Source organism: Monopterus albus, unplaced genomic scaffold (assembly GCF_001952655.1).
Source record: "Monopterus albus unplaced genomic scaffold, M_albus_1.0 scaffold328.1, whole genome shotgun sequence".
Classification (NCBI taxonomy): Eukaryota; Metazoa; Chordata; class Actinopteri; order Synbranchiformes; family Synbranchidae; genus Monopterus; species Monopterus albus.
The window spans coordinates 576,328-597,222 of record NW_018128208.1 but is presented as its reverse complement, the minus strand read 5'-3'; the positions used below and the strand labels follow the sequence as shown (position 1 = coordinate 597,222).

General features: G+C 41.7%; 2 protein-coding genes across 3 annotated transcripts in view; one reads left to right on the top strand and one right to left on the bottom strand.

Annotated features, from left to right (window-relative positions):
- The first annotated feature begins 45 nt into the window (after window positions 1–45).
- On the top strand, window positions 46–20,043 carry itpkcb (inositol-trisphosphate 3-kinase Cb). Of its 2 annotated transcripts, XM_020624476.1 has the most exons (9): window positions 46–723; window positions 4,045–4,196; window positions 4,296–5,659; window positions 15,429–15,528; window positions 16,029–16,242; window positions 16,624–16,828; window positions 17,555–17,656; window positions 17,850–17,921; window positions 18,062–20,043. In XM_020624476.1, exons 3-9 carry the CDS (start codon window positions 4,481–4,483, stop codon window positions 18,269–18,271), a joined length of 2,082 nt encoding a protein of 693 aa, XP_020480132.1. In that variant the 5' UTR covers window positions 46–723; window positions 4,045–4,196; window positions 4,296–4,480; the 3' UTR covers window positions 18,272–20,043. The 2 variants fall into 2 exon arrangements, with proteins under 2 accessions (XP_020480132.1, XP_020480131.1); XM_020624475.1 differs by lacking the exon at window positions 4,045–4,196.
- The window catches only part of actmap (actin maturation protease), a 7,590-nt gene continuing 4,980 nt past the window's right edge, over window positions 18,286–20,895 (bottom strand). The window contains exons 8-9 of the mRNA XM_020624522.1: window positions 20,694–20,805; window positions 18,286–18,348 (exon numbers count right to left, since the gene is read on the bottom strand). Of these exons, the coding sequence (XP_020480178.1) occupies window positions 18,286–18,348; window positions 20,694–20,805 (175 nt within the window). The remainder of the gene's footprint in view (window positions 18,349–20,693; window positions 20,806–20,895) is intronic.

Sequence of the window (20,895 nt, the reverse complement as noted above, 5' to 3'; positions counted from 1 at the left end):
TGTAGCAGGCTGAAGGCTTGCTATAGCTTATTCCTCTGTGCCATAGATCTCCATTGTTGCCATAAATATCAAGAACACATCACCGAGTCACAGTGACTGTTGTACTGAAAGACTTAATAATTAGGACGAGCGTGGGCACTGTAGTTTATTTATGAGCCTACATCCGCCATCACGCTTCCATAAATACTCCGTAGCACACAAAATCTATGGCTGAAAAGGCAATAAGCGAACTTTTCCACACTTTAGAAGTAAAAAAAAAAACAAAATTCCGGCGAGCTTTGAAGGCAGCGCATTTAAAGCCAACAGACGTGCCAGTTTTAGGTCGCGTGCTATTCCATGGTAGCGTTTTGTTTGGCACAAGGGCATAACTGGCTATAGCTTTATAATTTCTTACTATTTATAAAATGTTTCGGTCGCTTCTTAAACACCGTGTTTAACCACAGATACGTGTTGACATTTCTGTTTTAGCTACTTCGCGTTTGTTAACAGTCACCTCAGGTGCCACTTGAACAGTAGCTAGACCTGCCCCTCCTTTAACGAGCGTTTCCTCTTACTTCAGCCACACGCTGATCCTGCACAGCACGGCAGCACTGCACACGCTATTAACCGTACAGATTAGGCACATGTCGGCACCCTGGTGGAAAGTTATACCCCAACCTCCACGTTACTGCCAGCATTTAACAGCTGCTTCACACGCCACAGGAGGAACTCAGGGGCTGCCTGGTAGGTTTCCTCTAATCATTTTCCAGTGTGTCCTTCGATTTTAGCTGCTCGCTGTCTCTTTAAAATGTCTCCAAAGTCTTAGTAAACAAAAGATGGCATTTTAGTGTTGCCATCACACTAATGCAGAAACCCAGTATATTTTAACCTTTGTTGTATGTATTATTTAGTTTCTGTATTGGTTTCATATTTTACCAAATGAATAGATTTAAAATGCCACCTGAAATCTATCAGGCAGCATTTTGTGATGAAGAACCGTTCAATTGTTTCACTGAAGTAAGTTACAAGTAGCCTAGTAATACTTTACTTTCAGAATAACCCGTTTCGTCTTGCACTCATAAGTAGAACTTACACAAGTACAAAAGTATTTTAGCAGTAAAATGTGTCCAAGTCATAAATAAAAGTGCTTCTAGGCAACAGAACGACACCCTTTCATAGTAATATCTATATGTTTGGAGTATTAGCGTTGCCTGTAGGATGTGAACTACTGTAGGTAGTTTAATCTGACAATGCATCATTATAACCTGGTCATATGTTTTAATTGCGTCTTCAAATTAACTGAACACGTGGAGTAAAATATAAAGTAACTTAAAATGGAAATACACAAGTAGGCTACAAGTACTTCAAAGCTGTAGACTGCTTGGTACATTTACTCATGTTCTGTGCTTTAGAAACAAAATTGTCACCAAACTGTGAACTATTCTTTAAATTCATAGCTCACTAAATATACTTGCACAGAATGACTGTTGTATTATTTAAAGATGTTATTTAATTTTAGAGCAGGACAACGTATAATGGAAAAACATTGTCTTTCCACGGTGCATGTATACAGATAAGTCATGATGGTGTGTGTGACTAGTGTCATTTATTCCTCAGGTATCTTAGACCATTTTTGGTGTTTTATATGTTTTCAATGGGTGACCAACTTCCCAGAAAGTGTGTGTCACTTTTAATGTGTGTGTGTGTGCACATGTGTTTTAAAGAACCCATTCGATGTCAGCATGGTACAAGATTGTCATGCATGCCCTGTCTGAATCATTATAATGGTACAAGATTGTCATGCATGCCCTGACTGAACCAGTATGTATCATTCTTTATGATTTTGGTTACACAAGACTACTCGTGTGTGTGTGTGTGTGGTATATGATGACCTGTTCTTTCCACTGTTATCCTTCCTGTCTCACTTCCTGTTTCATGCACATTCCCTCCTGACTGCAGAGTCACTGCAGCGCCCTGATAGTAAATAACACTCAGTAATTAGTCACATGTAGAATGTTTTGAATGTTTCTACGATGCCATGCTGTATATTATACAGAATGATGAAATGTGTTTTTAGCAGGAGGCACGATGCCATTTTTGTTTACATGCAAAATTGTCAAAGGAATTTTTAATGAAGCAACAAAGTCACTGGAATCTTTGTAAATAATTAGTTTACTTGCAGCAAGGAGACAAGTCAGCATGAGCATACAGAGTTGTTTGCAATAAAATGGATTCAAACAGTACTATATATATATATACCGATATATAAATATAGTTGAAAAGGCACACCCTGATAACACGGCTTAGATGCTAATCATACTGAAACACACACATAGCCTACAATTGATGGGTGTGTCTATTTTCATCTGGAACAGTCTGTAGTTGATTACATCACAGTACAGAGAGTTACACATGAAAGACAAAACACCCTTCAGCTTCAGTTTCTCACATGTCTCTGTTCTGAAAGTTTAAAACATGTTAAATAGTAAAAATCATGTCTAAAAACAATTTTTATGACAAAAATATTTATGTGAAAAAAGATTAGTAAGTGTAGGTTGGAATTTGACACACAGGACTTTATCAGTTACTCTAAACCTTTGCAGTATCAGCTTCAGTTTCTCACATGTCTCTGTTCTGAAAGTTTAAAACATGTTAAATAGTAAAAATCATGTCTAATAACAATTTTTATGACAAAAATATTCATGTGAAAAATATTAGTAAGTGTAGGTTGGAATTTATGACTGTGTGCACACTGGACTTTATCAGTTACTCTAAACCTTTTCAGTGTTTACTTTAACATATTTCACTAATAATGATGGATGGATTCCTGAATGGACATATCAGGCACAGGGCCAGTGAACCATGAAGGGGCTGTTAACCTCTCCATCATAAAATCAATCAAGTACAAAATGACTAAAAAAGCCAACCTCCCCAAAAATACTAAACGAAGAGAGATAAATAGAGATAAACTCCAAAGGCAGTGAAATGACTACAAAAAGAGACACAAAACAACCACAAAAAGATGCAGAACCAATAAAAATAGGTGCGAGATGAGTAGAAATTAACAAAAAATGGTTATAGACAGATGGAAAAACTACCAGAAGAAGACACAAACTGATTACACATCACATGGCTGCTCAATGGGAGAGTCTTGCTCCTGCAGGAGAGGCAGGGCCCTGATATGTGTCTGGGCCCATGTGTCACAACACATGTTGTGAAATGTGTCACAACATGCCTGTGCTATAGATTAGGACCAAACATAGAAGTCGAAGCCCACATACTATTTTTTTTAACATGCTGTAATATTACTAGGGCTAAAGGTTATTATTTTCGTCATGGATTATTCTGTTGATTATTTTCATGATTTGTTGATTAATTGTTTGGTTAATAAAATAGAAACTAGTGACAAATGACAGTGTTATCACACTTTCCAAAAGCTTTTGTCTCTCATCTATCCACTGACCCCAACCGGTCGAGGCAGAAGGCCGCCCACCAAGAGCCGGGGTCTGTCTGGGGTTAAAGGGAGTTTTTCCCTCCCCACTGTCGCCAAGTGCTTGCTCAAGGGGGGATTGTTGGGTTTTCCCTCTGTAATAATATTGATAACAGTAAGGTCTAGACCTTACTTTGTAAAGTGTCCTGAGATGACTTTTGTTGTGATTTGGTGCTATACAAATACAATTTGATTTGATTTAAAGCATAATGCGACATCTTAAAATATCTTCTTTTGTCAACCAGTGTAACTGATAATGGAAATAATGCTTAGTTGCAGCCCCATGTTGCAAAGTCAAATAGTGTTGGATATAAATCTGAGTCAGCATGTCTTCTGGAGTTGGACCCAGTTTTGTTTTGCACAGCAGTGTGGCTACCGCTTTTATACTGGCCATATTTTATGCCCACTGTACCAGCCTTGGGAGTTTTATAACAAGGCTATTAGACAAAGGAACAGTGTCTGGACAGAGGAGGGCAGTATTACGCTGACTAACACTGGTGAAACTGACTCTCAAACTCCCTGAAACTTTTGATGTGTTTTGCACTCTATTGTAATATTCATGTCATATTTTCCAGCTAATAAACCCTAAGTGCAAGTTCAGTGGATCTGACTTTCCCCTGACAGTTTCTGTGGCCTGCTCCAGGAGATAAAATCTGACTTTCAGAGCTGATAAATCACAACTCTGTCGACAGCCAGCGTTTACTGGGGCCCATTAAGAATGAGCAGGGTGAATATTGGACTTGGTGTGACAGTGTACTGTTATGTTGACTTCATGCACTTAATGTGTTTATTTACTAAATTATTCATCATCTGTTTGTCTCCACAGATAGGGGCGGTCCTTGCCTGGAGGAAAGGGGTGGATGAATTTAAGATTTTCTGGGATAAATAATCGGAATCTATGACTAATGACCAAGTGTTCATGTGAGGAGTCAAGGTTTCATTGGTTTCGACTATTTCAAAATCATTCTCTGAGGGTGTGTCCAGGTCAGTGTTACTACTACGGTATGCAGGATGGGCCAAACTTGCTCGGATCTATCGCACAGCTCCGCCACTACAGGCAAAGCGAAATGGAGAGCAGGCGAGACAGCCCAGCGACTCCGTCTCCGCAGGTTTAGGAGCGGAGGGAAGCGACGAGTGAGTGGGCATTTAAAGAGAAATCCGATGAAAAGTAAAGTGTTGTCATGTCTGGGGAGGAGAAAGAGAGACTCCAGCCAAACAGAAGATGATTTAGGTTGCGGAAACGAAGCCGGAGATCCCGCAACGCGCCGGGATCACAGAGTAGGAAAGTTGCCGAGGGACGAGGTTGTGACGGCGGTTGGAGAACACCAAGCAGCCCCGGATTTTTTTGAGACACCATCCGGGCTAGATGACCATACCGAAGCTATCCAGCACGCCGTGAACCGAGAAGCAGCGGCCGGGTCGTCCGATGCGTCAGGTTTGGAGACTCGGGCCGGTGAATTCAGCGGTGTGGGCTGTGAAGAGCCGAAACCCGAGCGAGAGGACAATGCCTCCAATCCCCCGACGAGGGCCATGGAAGATCAGCCGCTGGGGGGAAGCAGCCAGAATAGAATTGGGTCTGAGGGAAGGGCATTGACGGGGACTGGTCTGAACCCTGCCCTGCTGCTCACCTCTGGCCCCGACGCTGAGAGGACTTTGTCTAGCTCGCTCCTGGATCAACCTATACATAGTGGATCGTCGACAACGGACGATCTCATTGAAGCTAAAATGACAAAAACTGATGGTATTACCGTTTCGTGTCCACCCAGTGTGGCCGGTGACCAAAATAACTGCTGTCCGGCCAAAACCCAGAGCAGAAAGGAATCTGAACAGGCCCACCAGAGTCCAGCAGGAGGACAGAATTTCCCAGGAACCATACCCAAACTCATCATAACCAGGGACACCAGTCCAGTCCGCTCTCAGGGGACACAGGCCCCGCTGACCGTCCAAACTGAGTTCAGCACCTGCTCGTGTCTGGAGCCTCACCACGACGACGAGTCTCCCTGCTCAGACAGCGGCTGCGGAGGGTCCCCTGCCCTGATGCGCTCCCCGAGGAAGCTGTCCAACTCCTCCTCCATCGGCCTGTCTTCCGCCTCGTCCTTCGAGGAGTCAGAGGACGACTTTACTGGGAGCGACATCGAGTCCAGTCTGTCTCCGGGCCGCTCTCTGTGTAGCCCGGACGACGGATCAGGGGTGAGTGTCTCTCCTCTTTTTTTAACAACTGATAACTTGTTAAAATGGTCTGTGCAGTTCAGTTACCGCCAGGAACTTGTAAGCATTTCATTCACAGCTCCCACCAAAAGAATTCATACTGCTTCAACTACCATACAGGTATTGTGCAACCGACCATATCCAGAACCAGAATATACATACATATGTGATTAAACCCCCTTCCTCACCAGAGCAGACCACCGTGACAGGGGCAAAATTATAGTGGTTATGGATGAAAAGGCAAAACAAAAAATGTTAAATGTTCTAATACATATGTGCGCACACACATACCCTGCTTACAGGACACATGCACATCAACACTCCTATATCTTGTCACAGACTATTGGTTTAATTATCAGATGGTTCAGAGCAGCTTGAAGACACATAACATGTATTTCCATATTTATGCAGCTGTTGTGCACAAATACATGTTGCACAATGATCCACTGACATCAGCTACTGTCAGGCTATACAAATGTCATGTTTGTCACACGGCTGTTGGTCAGTTCACTAGGCAGAAGTGCACGTCAGTGGTCAGATGGGAAGAGGCTGTTTAGACTTTGTGTTACTGATATTTGAAGGTAATCCCCATGATGGTCCTTCAAGTCAGTAAGGTTTGCTACACAGTGTGGATCTTTAATTTTAAATTACAAAGAAAATCAGAGACATTTAGTTTAATGTGTGGTTCAAAGCTTCAATCGTTGGACCACCTTGATAAACAGCAGAGCTAGAACTGGCTTAAACTAAATAGGACAGAAACAGGCTCTTATCTTCTGTGGCTCATGATCACATGGTGTTGATGAGCTCAGCTGTAAGACCTTTTGAACAGTATGATTGCTTGTTTGGATGATGTGTCATCCCATGACAGTTGCCATAGATGCTATCAGAGCAATCTAGAATTGAGTTTACTGCCCCTGAGGCTCAAGAGTTTCCTTTTCTGGAGGCATGAGATGCAGTTTAGAGTTTCCGTGTAGGAAGTTTTGATGCCTACCCCCTGAGACAAAGGCTTTGATGCACTGTGGCTAGAAATGCCTGGATTGAGATCAGTCTTATAAAGAGGATGTCTTCCCTGGAGACGGTCTTCTTGCATGTCCACATCTTCTGGGCAGCGTGTGAATCCTGAATGTCCCGTGCTTTCCACTGGGGTCACGCCACTAAGCGTGCATGTTGAAAAATGTTCAGCACGTCTGCATGTTATTCATAATTCACTTCCCAAAACTTAGAAAAGTGGCACAAGATATACTTATTTTTAATCATTTAGCTCCAGATACCTTTCCACAGCCGACAGTGTACACCTGTCAGGTGTTTCAGAGGAGGAAGACATGACTCTTTTATCAAACCTTGCTCCCTTTATGATCACCGTGAGGTGGAGATGGGCGTCTAAGAGATGACTGATGTTTGGTATGTTGCTATGCTCATTCGAGTCACAAATGTGTATCAGGGAGTGTGCTCAGGTCCACACAGACAAACGTAAAGACAGTAGTGTGGACTATTACAGCTTTCTTTTGTATAAAAAAAATAAGTCATTTCAGTTTCCCAAACACAAATCAGCTAAACAGAATGGCACAGTCCTAATGACCACCACATTGAACAAAACAACAAAGGACTAAAGAGAACCAACAATACTTGCATGATACACACAATCTCAAATTCAGTATCTTAATATCTTGTTAACCTAAATAAATGAATCATCATATTAAGTCAGGTTCTCTGAACACAAATATTGTGATCTCCTTATTATGAACCTGTCCAACATCCCACAGGTTCACCTTAGTAAATGAAATCTGAACTTCTGTGTATGTAGTCACAGCTTCAGAACTGTGGCCAAAAATAATTCTCATTAAAGATGCACTGATTGCAATATTCTTGGCCGATTCCAATATCAGTTTTTTTTCTTCTTCTAAGTCTGACCTGCAGATTCAAATTCTTTTTATTTCTAAGAACTGCAACTGACAACATACACAAACATTTTTATAACTTTTTAAATGAAAAATTAAATTGTAATAAAAATAAAGAATTGTACTGTATTAAGTTTGACATTTTTTGTCTTTCTCTCACTCCAGCAAATCTCAAAGTGCTCCAGAGTATGGGGCAAACTTTTATTATTACAAACCTCCAGCTAAAAAGAAAGTACAATATTTTGTAATTATCCAAATGTAAACAGAAGGTTTGTTGCATCAGTCCCACATTTTAAAGTATGTATAGTTCTTATTTGGTGTTTTATGATGGGCTGGATACACTGTGTAGATATACATGCATTTCGAGTGTAGCCAGTAATTCCCCCATTGTGTACTATGTCGGAGTTTTGGACCGAGGTGTTTCTGTAGCCGCCTCTGTGCACTTTGTACACCAAACACTTCCAACATAGCACTCCTGGTTTCTCCTTCTTATGTGTACTGTCTCTGTGCCAGTTGTTGATTTGAAATCAAATTGTGAGAATACCTACATGGCAAGCTTAATTTATTTGCTGTGAGTTCCACTAGTGATCATTTGTCTTAGCAGGCCAGTGGACAGTGTTGTTTCCTGGCTATTTACGCTGACAGCCAGGAAATGAGCAACCTGTGGATTGCACTTCATCTGTTGTAACAAACGGGGTGACGGTGGCCTGTGGTTTCTGATAAGAGTGTGGTTTTTAATGGGCACAGTTTGTCCTCACATTTGAGGAAAAGTAAAAGCTCGGCTGTTGTTGTATAGTAATTGATTGAAGGCGGGCATGTGCACACGTTTCTTGCTACTGAGAAACCGTGGCCTCGCTGTCACCTCCTAGACAAACCAGTTGCATTTTGAACGCTTGGTGACGTGAGCAGATACTTGCTCACACATGCATACTCAGACACACACACACATACTCACAACGATGTGGTCTTGCATTCAGAGTTGAGTGCGTGTCATGGAAAATTGGGCTGAAGGCAGATCCGGTTGCTAGGCGACGTCTTTGCCATATATGGTACTTGTTTTTTTTTTTTTGTTTTTTTTTCTCCTTGTCTTGTTCTGTCTTGCTCTCCGACAGTATCTGCTGTGTCCCTGACGTTCAAATGTTGTTGGATGTAAATTCCCACAAACATCAGCCCAGCAATGCACATTTATGAAGTTCTTCTAAGATTACTCTCCTCCCTTATGAGACACTTTTTCTCCTCCCCACATTAAGCCTTGCAAAAAAGGCTTAATATTTTCCCCAGAGCCACTGAGACATACAGTGGAACAGAAAACAAGGGGAAAATGAGGGTAAGCTAATGAGAGAGAGAGCACAAACAGACAAAAATATGTATTGAAACTTTGAACATGTAGCCTACACATGATGACTCTTCTTATACAGTGGGTACGGAAAGTATTCAGACCCCCTTAAATTTTTCACTCTTTGTTATTATGGCAGAGGGTCCCGACGGAAGCCTGTCCTCAGTGCAAGACACATGAAAGCCCGCATGGAGTTTGCTAAAAAACACCTGAAGGACTCCAAGATGGTGATAAATAAGATTCTCTGGTCTGATGAGACCAAGATAGAACTTTTTGGCCTTAATTCTAAGTGGTATGTGTGGAGAAAACCAGGCACTGCTCATCACCTGTCCAATACAGTCCCAACAGTGAAGCATGGTGGTGGCAGCATACTGCTATGGGGGTGTTTTTCAGCTGCAGGGACAGGACGACTGGTTGCAATCGAGGGAAGGATGAATGCGGCCACGTACAGGGATATCCTGGACGAAAACCTTCTCCAGAGTGCTCAGGACCTCAGACTGGGCCGAAGGTTAACCTTCCAACAAGACAATGACCCTAAGCACGCAGCTAAAATAACGAAGGAGTGGCTTCACAACAACTCCGTGACTGTTCTTGAATGGCCCCGCCAGAGCCCTGACTTAAACCCAATTGAGCATCTCTGGAGAGACCTGAAAATGGCTGTCCACCAACGTTTACCATCCAACCTGACAGAACTGGAGAGGATCTGCAAGGAGGAATGGCAGAGGATCCCCAAATGCAGGTGTGAAAAACTTGTTGCATCATTCCCAAAAAGACTCATGGCTGTATTAGCTCCAAAGGGTGCTTCTACTAAATACTGAGCAAAGGGTCTGAATACTTATGACCATGTGATATTTCAGTTTTTCTTTTTTAATAAATCTGCAATAATGTCAAAATGGGGTGCTGTGTGTACATTAATGAGGAAAAAAATGAACTGAAATGATTTTAGCATATGGCTGCAATATAACAAAGAGTGAAAAATTTAAGGGGGTCTGAATACTTTCCGTACCCACTGTATATGCAAGCTTATTCACGTGAGCCACAATTGCAGGCTTGTTTCTTGTGCCACTCATTATACAGAGTCCCACACATCACTCCCACACCATGTCTGCAAAAAAATCAATGAGTCAAATTTAATAAGTGCAAAAACATTCCATCACGCAAAGTAAAAAATGCATATGCTGTTTGAGTCCCATTTCTATTATGTTTAATTTCTACTCAAATATATGTTTCTATGAATGATATGTAGTGGTGGTGGAGGAAACATTCAGATGCTTTACTTAAGTAAAACTAGTCATCCCACATTTAAAAATACTCCATTATAAGTAGACTTCTATGAAAACGACACAAAATGTAGTAAAAGTACTGAATTCAGAAAACTGACCCTGTGAGTGTGAGAAGGCAGCAGCTTCACCTCCTCCAGACACTCAGAAAGGCAGGTCTTTCCACTGTACACCTCATGACATTCTACAGGGGCACCATAGAAAGTATCCTGTCCTACGGCCTTGTCTTCTGGTTTGGTAACTGTAAAGCGGCTGAACGCCACCAGCTGAACAGAACAGTAAAGACTGCCTGCAGGATCATTGCCCCCTTCTTTCTCTGCTGGAGATTGCCCTCATCACCCTTCCTAGTATTTGTTTTCCCTCTTGCCATCAGGGAAGAGGAGGTGCAGCATCTGTGCCAGATCCAGCAGAATGCTGAATAGTATTCTAATCCCCTCATCTACTGGCAGCTGTGGACACATACAGGCTGTCAGCATTGAAATACTGATAGAATGCAACATCTGACTGAACAGCACTTTTTTTTCTAGTGGTGCGCTTGAACACACCGTGCTATAATGGTGTTTTTATGTACTTGAACATACCATAGTATGTGGCATACCACTACTGCATTGTTTTGAGGTGCCATATTTGGGAATGCATTGTATTAGAAATATTTGGGTTTTTATTGAAGTTGCATTGTAATGGGCTGGGAAGAACAGCGTTTTTTTTTTTTTTTTATGTATGCGAATACACAAAGAAATGACAATAAATTGAATGTGAATCTATAGCTGTCACACAGTGGATTAAAAACTACAGGCCAGGCTCAGAGAAAATTAAAAAGTACTATAGTACACAATGCTTCTCAGTGCTATCATTGTTTAACTTTGTCCAAAGTTGCTTTTCTAAAACGAGTTTTTCACTAAAGCTGTTCCACTGTGTACGTTCAGTCACTCACCACGCTGAGCTGCTTGAACTCCTTGACTTAGGGGAAAGGGATGTGGTTTTATAGAACTAGTTCTGTAAAGAGGTGTGCCAGTACCTGAAAACACCCTCAGTGTATGCATACAGCATGTAGTCCCTCCTGTAGCTGATGGTAGTCATCCAACAGGTTCTGCTCTGTTTACACACACACACACACACACCTCTCTAAACTACATAGTACTGAGGAATTTGTCATGTGGACAGTAGAAGAGCACTGGGAGGGTATGGGAAGACCTGTAGCCCCTACCCCCACACTGCCAGTCTGTTATTAGTCCGGAAGGAGATTGGCTCAGGATAGGCCCTGTGGGGATTAGGGGTTGAGAGGAGAAGGAGAACAAAGGCTACTAAAGAGAAGGCATCTCCAGTCCCTTCAGGGAAGGAGAGTGAATGATTTAGCAGAAGGAAGTAAAAGAACAGGGGAGTAGTTGAGGCAGGCAAATGGTAGAAGAACAAGAGAAATCTCAATATCTGTAGGTAGATCAGTTTGCTGGATGACAGCAAAGAAGATATCAAGTAATGAGAAAGTGTGAAGAAATTAAGGGAGGAGTGACAGGATGTTGAAAGAGGAGAAACTGAATTAAGATTACAAAAAGACATTGCAAAGGAGGGGATTTGAGAAATAAGTGAGAGATTTTATCAGGAGGATTATTTACTAGACTCGGCCTCAGTTTACAGCAAGCGTTTACAGGCTGATAAATACCTGGAGAAAGGCAGAGCAGGAGCCAACAGTAGGCTTGGTTAAAGAAGGTAATAGATGCTTATAAAGGATCTTGGGCAAACAGGGAGGCACACATCCCTGGTGTGGAGTGTTTTGTTCTGGATGCTTTCTTGCTTCATCTGCAGTGCTGTGTGTGCCTGTGTGAGCACCTGTCTTCTCCTCCACTACTGCTTAGTCTGCCAGGTAAGAAGAGCAGCCATGCACAGTTACATTCAGTGTGCCCCACATTGTTGAGGATTATCACTAATGTCATGCTTCCTCTGAAAGATAGGGGGCAGATTGTGTCACATGTGGGTGATGCATTTGGGTATTCAAACATAATGTGATCGATATTCCAGTCTTGTTGCTGTTGCAGTGTATTTATTATTATTATTATTATTATTATTATTATTATCGTGTATGTAAAACCTGTTGAAAGGACAAGACATTGATGCTGAGAGAAAGTAGTGGAGGATGGAGATCTGGGTATCTGCTTCCTCTTCCTCTCCTGACTCCCCGTCCCTTGGACTTTCATCTGTCACTGAAGTCTCCTTCAGTCGAGGGCATGATGCTAACAATAGCTAAATAAAAAGAAACGGGTTATAATGGTCTGATGGGTAAACATGGTTTGTTTGTGTTTTGTGCACAAACAGATGCTATCTTAGCAAATTATTTTTGGACTACAGGATGGTTTCTTGAAACAAATCTGTCAGTTTTCCAGTAACTACACTGTTGGTGCAGGAGGCAGGATATGTCACAAAGCCACAGAACATTTGTCATCATAAACATTATGTGATATCAGTCCATTTGAATGCTCATAATTGTATAAAATTGGTACAATCAAATACCCAGTAGATGACAGAAATGCATGTTACATCCACAAAGACAGATGAACATTGACATGTTTAATTGGGCAGACTGTTATCCAAAACTAATGTAGGAATTGGACATTTCTAGAATATTATGGCTGGAACTATCAGTTCCTTTCATTATTTAATCCACTTTATTGCTTTTCTTCTGTAGATGTTAGATAGCAGTGAAGCATGTTCACTGTAGTTTATCATATACTGTATCTCTAAGTATCCAACCTACGGTACAAACTGCAAAGATACGTTTACCTTATCGGATCAGAGAGCCAGTGGAAGTGAACAAAAAGGAAAGACTCCCCCATCAGTGCAGGGGGTATATTTAATTAAAAAAAGATGTTAAAAGTTACTAATCATGTATAGAAAGGAATGTGCATCATAAGAGGAGTGTGGTAGTGTTTAACCCTTAGTAGGCCACCACTGGGCACCGAAGTGGAGGGGAAAAGAAAAGAGAAACAAACAAAAGTAGTACCTACCACAGAAATCCTCCTGGATCTTCAGTAGGATTTCACAAATCCTTGTCGCTTTTTGAAATCTGCCGATACATTGACGACAATTTTTGTCATTATGCAAGCTGAGATGCAGTGTGTGTGTGTGCTCACACGTTTCATCACTGTTCCTTGGCCTGAGGTGGTGGCAGTTATGTCAGGGTTGATGTGGTTGAAGGGTCACGGGTGTCTCACTCTCATTACTCTCTGCCTTGTGTGTCACTGACCAGCTATTTGATGAAGCACAAACCTCTTGTACACAGTTTCTCTTCATACATGCCCATGTAGGATTACATATGATGTTGAGCATCACAGTTAACAATAAATAATAGATCAGGTTCATCCAAAGTAGATAATTATTTTGTTTCTGATTCATAGTAGCAGAATGCAAACACCCTGTGAACCGTGAGGGGCCATTTCAAGCAGCCACCCCTGGAAGAGCTCTTGACTGCCAGACCGAGGAGGTTGCACTCTTGTGCACAGAGAGTGGAACAAAGAAAGAGCCAAATCCAGGGTTAACGTTGGTTTGGCTTTTTGAGATAGTGTAAGAGTATAAGAAGCCAAAGGACTTGTATTTGAAACAGATGTGGCCTTCTTCCTTTTGGATGTGTTAGCATCTAGAGCACATTGTGGTGACATTAGTGACCTACAGTTGCATGGTCATGATTATACCTTTTTGTATTGAATTAATATTTTTAACTTAAGACTAAGTTGAGCTTTGTGTAACATTAGAGCTTTGTGTCTCATTAGCTGGTCTGGATTGACCAATTTACTTGGCATCGGATTGGAGGCTCCATTTGGTACAGTTTGTTGCAACCAGGCTTCCGTATTTTGCATAACTGATGAGAAACTGGACGTGATGGGAGGTGCCTAATGGAGTTAGGAGCGGCTTGTGTGTCATTGGCTGGTTAAGAGTAGCTTTAAATACTAGGTAAGCAACAGTCAGAAAAATGTTGGTTTTAGGTATTGTGTGTTAAAATGCTTTGGACTTTCTCATTCACAATAAGGATTGAGGGGAAAAAACAGGATTTCAGGACCTTTGAGTTACAAAACAGCACTCCTTAAACTCAAAGCCTTTTTTCTGTCTCTCTAAGATAAACACAGACCCAGTTCCTGGTGTGTGTGCTTGTGTTGGTGTGTATCCCCACATTAAGACTTTTTTGTGGCAGAGTTTCAACAGAGCAGCTGTGGAAAGAATGCCTCAGGAGAGCAGAGATAGGCTGACATGTAAACATGGCAGCGAGCACACGGGCATGGAGGAGATTCACAGTTATAAAAGAATTAATTTTATGACTCTTGACTCTTGCCTCCACATTTTATTGTTCCCAGTAAGCTGTGTACCTCTGGCACACCCTCATGATCTCAGTCTTGTCTGTGTTAATCATTTATTGGCATATGGTTCACATAAAAAAAAACATTGTAGAAATGATTTCAAAAACTGCAGCCAAGACAAATTGAGTGATATTGTTGATCTTTCAGTCATTTCTGTCATAACACACACACGTTTTGTCTTCATTTCTTGTGGCGACTTAACATGGACTTGTATTCATTTCCTAGTGAATTAGCCTAACCCTAACTTTTATTTTAACCTTAAACCAAGTACTCACTGTACATTTCAGTGACGTACAGGAAGGCTGAGTCCCCACAATGTACGTGTGCAAACAGGTTACCATGCAATTCCAGTAATAATACCAGGCATACACACACACACACACACACCCACTTTTCCTAATGTGCCTGTCCATTTGTTGTCATTTCCCACACACACACATGTTCCAGTCAATCGATGTCCCGTTCTCTCAGATTGCTTACGTCAAAGCCTCTGTTGCACACTGTCCTTGCTTGGGTCTTTCCCAACACAGATAACTGGTATACATGTACACACACACACACACAGTTTCAGACAGTAAAGTTCTGTTTTACGACACCACAGTGGTGGCTTGGGTAAATGTTTTATGAATGGGCTTTATCACGTTGGTTATGGACTGACCTTGGTTGGGGGAGGATCTGTGAACTGCCTGCTGACTTGTGTGCATGTGCACACTACAGGGTGTGTTTTCCTTTGAGTAATCATTCTATTAGCCTGTATTTACCACAGTGCTTTGTTTGAGCAGAAAATAATCCCTGAATCCACTAAGTCCATGCTTCAGATTTGTCATCTGTGTAATTACCCATACCTTTGTCAGCAGGTGGATTAAGTTCTTTGTTTGTTTGTCTCTTTCCCAGAACAAGTCCTGGAACAAGCTGAAGAACATGGTTCATTGGTCTCCCTTCATTGTGTCCTTTAAGAAGCGTTACCCATGGGTGCAGCTCGCTGGCCATGCAGGTATGTATAAATATGCAGCATTTATGTCTCTGCATATAGGTTTTTATCCTTTTTTTTTTTTAAGAAATAGTTTTTTTTGGGGTGGGGGGGGAATACTTATTTCTTTTCTTGCTAAGAGTTAGATGGAAAAATAGCTATCACTCTCACATCTGACCATATGATTGCAGCTAGCTGCGGTTTATCTTAGCTTAACTTAAAGACTGGAAACCAGGAGGAAACTGTTAGCTTGGTTCTGTTCAGAGGTGTGTTTTTTTAAAAAAAAAAGCCTACCAGCACCTGTAAAGGTAGCTAACTAACATATTATACCTCGTTTGTTTAATCTGTACACAAACTGAGATGTAATGACAAGTTGACTTCTAAGCAAACCTACTCCTGACTTGTGCTTCATATTTAGCGTCATAGATGAGAGAGGTATCAATCCGTTAACTTATCTGTGTCTCAGTGTAGCTCCCAAAATGTCTGACTATTCCTTTCATCTTTATTCTGCCTCTTTCTCTAAGGTAACTTCCAGGCTGGAGAGTATGGGCGCTTGTTAAAGCGTTACTGTGAGTGTGAGCAGCAGTGCCTACAGAAGCTGATGAAGGATACACTGCGGCCCTATGTGCCTGGTTATTATGGTGTAGTGCAAAAAGACGAGCAGGATTATAACCTGATGGATGACCTGTTGGCCGAGTTTGACTCACCCTCTATCATGGACTGTAAGATGGGCAGCAGGTAGGACTCAGTTTGGAGTGAAAAGTCTAATTGTGTGGCAGACATTTTTTAGGACCATACTGACAGCATGGGCTACTGTTTCAGAATTTATCTTGTGCTTTTAGGAGATAAGATGAACCTTGAACACCACCCTTTAGACACATACAAGCCTTGAAACTGTTTATTCCCCATGTTTTCTGCCTCTGTCACAATTATCTAATATTCATTGGCTGTGTTTGTAGGCAAAAATGTGCTTTATCTGCAGTTTAATAAAAACACTGAAGGCATAACATCAATACAGAAAAAATAACTTAAAATAGTGAAGGAAGGGAAGATAGGACAAAATATGGACATACCTAAAAAAGAATCTTAAAAATTAAATATTAAGGCTTTACATTTCAGAACCTACTTGGAGGAGGAGCTGATGAAAGCCCGAGAGCGTCCACGTCTGAGGAAGGACATGTATGAGAAGATGGTCACAGTGGACCCCGGGGCCCCTACAGAGCAGGAGAGGGCCCAGCAGGGTGTACTCAAACCTAGATACATGCAGTGGAGGGAGACGCTCAGCTCCACAGCCACCCTGGGCTTCCGCATCGAAGGCATTAAGGTGAGAGGTCAACCCGGACATCCAGCAGTGTGAACATGCCTGGCTGTAGTGGTCAGCGTTAACAGAGGAGAGCAAATAGTTTCTACAAGAAGTAAGCCAGTCAGTAGGAGTAAATATTTATCTGTGTACCCCCCCCCCCCCCCCCCCCCACACACACACACACACACACTGGAGTGGAAATGGAAAGCATAGTATAGACACTAACAGTCAAAAGTTTGGACACACTTTCCCATTCAGTTCAGTGGACAAGTGTGTCCAGACATGGCACTGGTAGTGTATTTCAAGTCCTTGGCTGGATTTGTAGTCATAAGACACTGTTCCTTCAGAAGGTAAATCCAGGGCCTGTCATCAGGTCCCACCAATAACTGTACATTTGCATGGTACTCACACATAAATGCAAATATCTGAAGCACTGTAAACATTTAAAGCAACCTGTGGTCAATTTAATTTCCAGTCCAACAAGTTATTAGCAGCCAAGCAGCAGGCAGTGAAAATGCTTTGTTGTTGTTTCCACCTGCATACTGCGTGAAATGCAACCCTTGAGCATGTACTTGTATTGCTAGTAGTACTTAACTATTGTCATGAGAATCCACAGCTGAACTGGAACAGGAGGCTTTAAATGAATAACTGAATGAAGTTCTAGTCCTCATGCAGCTGAAAATGTACTAGTAAATGGAGAGACAAACAGGAGAGGTGCAGGATCTAATGTTTCTCTTCTTTAAACAGAAAGCTGATGGAACTTGTAACACCAATTTTAAGAAGACAAAGCACAGAGAGCAGGTTATGCAAGCCTTGGGGGACTTTGTTGATGGCAACACTCAGATTCTGGTATGTTATTAGCTCACTCCTTGTTTTTTTTTTTTTGTTTTTTTTTTTCGTTCATGATAGCAGCATATGCAGCGAGGAAAGAGAGAAGATTATAAGTTCACAGTTGAGCTCCTGACTTTCAGCCAGCCTTTGCAGTTTTTTCTGTTTATGTTCTCACACAAATAATTTGTCTTTGTTTTTCCTTTTGTCCTAGAAATTCTACCTGCAGCGTTTGGAGGAGCTCCGCTCAGCGCTTGAACAGTCAAACTTCTTCAGGACACACGAGGTGAGATGCACACTCGGTTTCCATGATTTCTAAACAAACTTGTTGACCAAGTTCAACGTGCAATATCATCCTGTCACTAGCTTCTTACTGAATTGCTCACATGCCTAAACTCAACCGCCTCACTGGTTTCTTCATTCCAGATTGTGGGCAGCTCTCTGCTGTTTGTGCACGATGCCTCGGGGAAGGCCAAAGTGTGGATGATTGACTTCGGGAAGACCGTTCCCTTGCCAGACTCTCAGACCCTGGACCACAGGAGTCCCTGGGTGGAGGGCAACAGGGAGGATGGCTACCTGTGGGGATTGGACAACCTCATAGATATCTTGAGCTGTATGCTCCAACAGACACCTTGAGGGGGAGACTCGGCTCAGAAGACTGCATTGAAAGACTGGTCCATGTCACGATGGTGGAGGAGACGAGATCTGGAGAACTGGACGTGAAGGAAAGAAGATTACACAAACTGACACTTAAAGATGAACAGTTAGAAGAGGGCCACCAGTTTTGAGTTTTTTCAAAGCCTACAGTTTGATCCAAGCATCTTCATCCACTTGTTTGTGTGTAAGATTTGCAGGATTTCTGCTGCAAAGTGAAACGTGCCAAAGGCTGACATCATGCATTATACTCCGTTTGTGGACCTCTGACAGTCAATGTTTTCCTTCAAAGACACATTTAATGTTGCTCATCTTTCCTCACCACCTCCCTCTAGTGGTTAGAGTTGCATGTTGCTCTTTCCCAGACACAAACTTGATACAGAGGTATGACGCTTTTTTCCACAGCCTTTTGAGGAGCACTGGGTAATGGGAGTTTTATTTTTATTTTTTGATAGTATCCAGCAACACTAAACCACTGGCCAGACTGTGTGTTAAAGAACTCAATGTGTAAATACAGTTTAATTTAATTAAAAACTTTTTTTGGCCTTGTTATAACAACCTTCCCTTGTTTACACAATTTCTGTGCCTGTGCAGTTGATAATTCCAGTGCCGTGGGATCCTGCTGCACGTCTTCCAAAAAAAAGTTCACCCAAGTATAAACTGATTTAAAACTAATCCCAGAGTTTAACTTGTAGTAGGAACTGAAGGTGTTTTCTTAATTGGATTTTTGTATGATAATGCAGTGAAGCCTTTTATTTTTTTTCCATATAACAGTACAGGAAGCAGCTTGGCAGCCATGTTTGTCTGAAATCTGTTGCACTATGGATCCTCCAAAGCCACTGAACAAATCAAGCAGTGCCTCTGCGTGTCTTAAGATGGGAAGCAGCGGTCAAGTACTAAGTCTACGTATGCAGACATTTGGTTTTTCCTTCTAATCAGTGTAGCTTCAGATTTGCGGGGAGCATTGGTGTTCAGATTGAAATGAAACTGGAGTTATCTGGTTAAAGTTATTGGTCTGTTTTGGCATTTGTGAGATTTCACTTGTGTAACAATTTCGACATGAGCTCAACACTGGAAAATTCTTGAGTCAAAGGATGACGTGTAATTGAATACAAGAAAATCACTTTTCAACACAGGGACACTGCTGTAAACCTGATTTAGCTACACTAAACAGGAGGTATGTGGGTTTGGATTTTTGCATGCAAGACAGTTGACAAAGAAGCAAGTTTGTTATAGTTGTTATTTTTGGATAAGAAGGCACATTTATGACCACATCTGGTTCCTTGACTGGAATGCAGAGTCTTCAGTTTTCCAGACATCCTTTGACAGAACCAGGCTGCAGTGTTTGAGTGTGTGCGTAGGTGGTTCACATAGCACACAGACGTTTCTACGCGAGTGCTGCAAATATCTGACCTAATGAAATTGAAATTTAAACTCAATTTTTTCATCTCTGAAAAATAAATATACAGGGAGAGAGCAATAATCTAGTGTTTATAAGGTCATTTCTTTGCCCACAAATGCTTTATATTTGTAAAATGGCAAACTTCAGGTTTTCAAAGTGGGTGCTGCTTTATAAGTAAGAGAACTGGATTTGTAACCACATTTTGTATTTTTAAAGGTAGTGTATTTTAAAGTTGCAAAACAGACTGCTGGAAATGGTCAGCGCATCCCTGCTTTGTCCAGAAGGGTATTGGAATAAACTGGAAATATGTTTTCAGAGTTTTTGTTCACACAACTTGCATCAAAGCTACATTGTTCAGTGTCAGATTTTTTTTTCTGGAGATCCCTAAACATTTATAGGTAGGCAGTGAATCAAGATGACAGAATATTAAAACTAATTTAAACAATTTTATTTCAGTCAGAGTGAAGCATCAAGAAAAAAAATCATCACGTAAATCCACATGATAAAAATACAGTTCACATCAAGCCAGTAAACTGTCTGTTTAAATAAATAAAGGAGTTGGTTTGGTCTAGGGGTGTGTGGCATGGAGGAAATCTTTTCACATTTTATTTTGTGATGACGTGCATATACTGTGACTTAGGACATGTTCTGTACTACAACTGGACTCTGGTCCAATCTATGCCATCAGGACGGTGTGGGACAAGTGGGTGCACCGCCTCCCCCTATTTTACAACCCTGGGCCTCATGTTACCGTTGATGAGCAGCTGGTGCCAGTTAGGGGCCGCTGCCCCTTTAGGCAGTATATGCCATCCAAACCAGATAAATATAGCATAAAGATCTGGGCTGCCTGCGATGCCGTAACCTCGTATGCTTGGAACTTACAAGTCTACACAGGGAAACCTGACAGAGGAGCCCCAGAGATAAATCAAGGGATGGGAGTTGTCCTAGACCTGACTCAGAAGCTCAGTGGACACAATATCACGTACGACAATTTTTTTTTACCTCGCACAAGCTTGGACAGGAGCTCCGGAAGAGGAAGCTGACCATGGTGGGAGGGTTGGATAAATTCAAGTCTGTGGTTGTCAGGCTGCAAAGAGACTTTCTACATTCACATCTGTAAAAACCCATTACAGAGATAAATCTATTAGAATTCACTGTCATGCGTCTAAAAAGATTACATTTGGATGTTCCCTGCGTGTTCTCA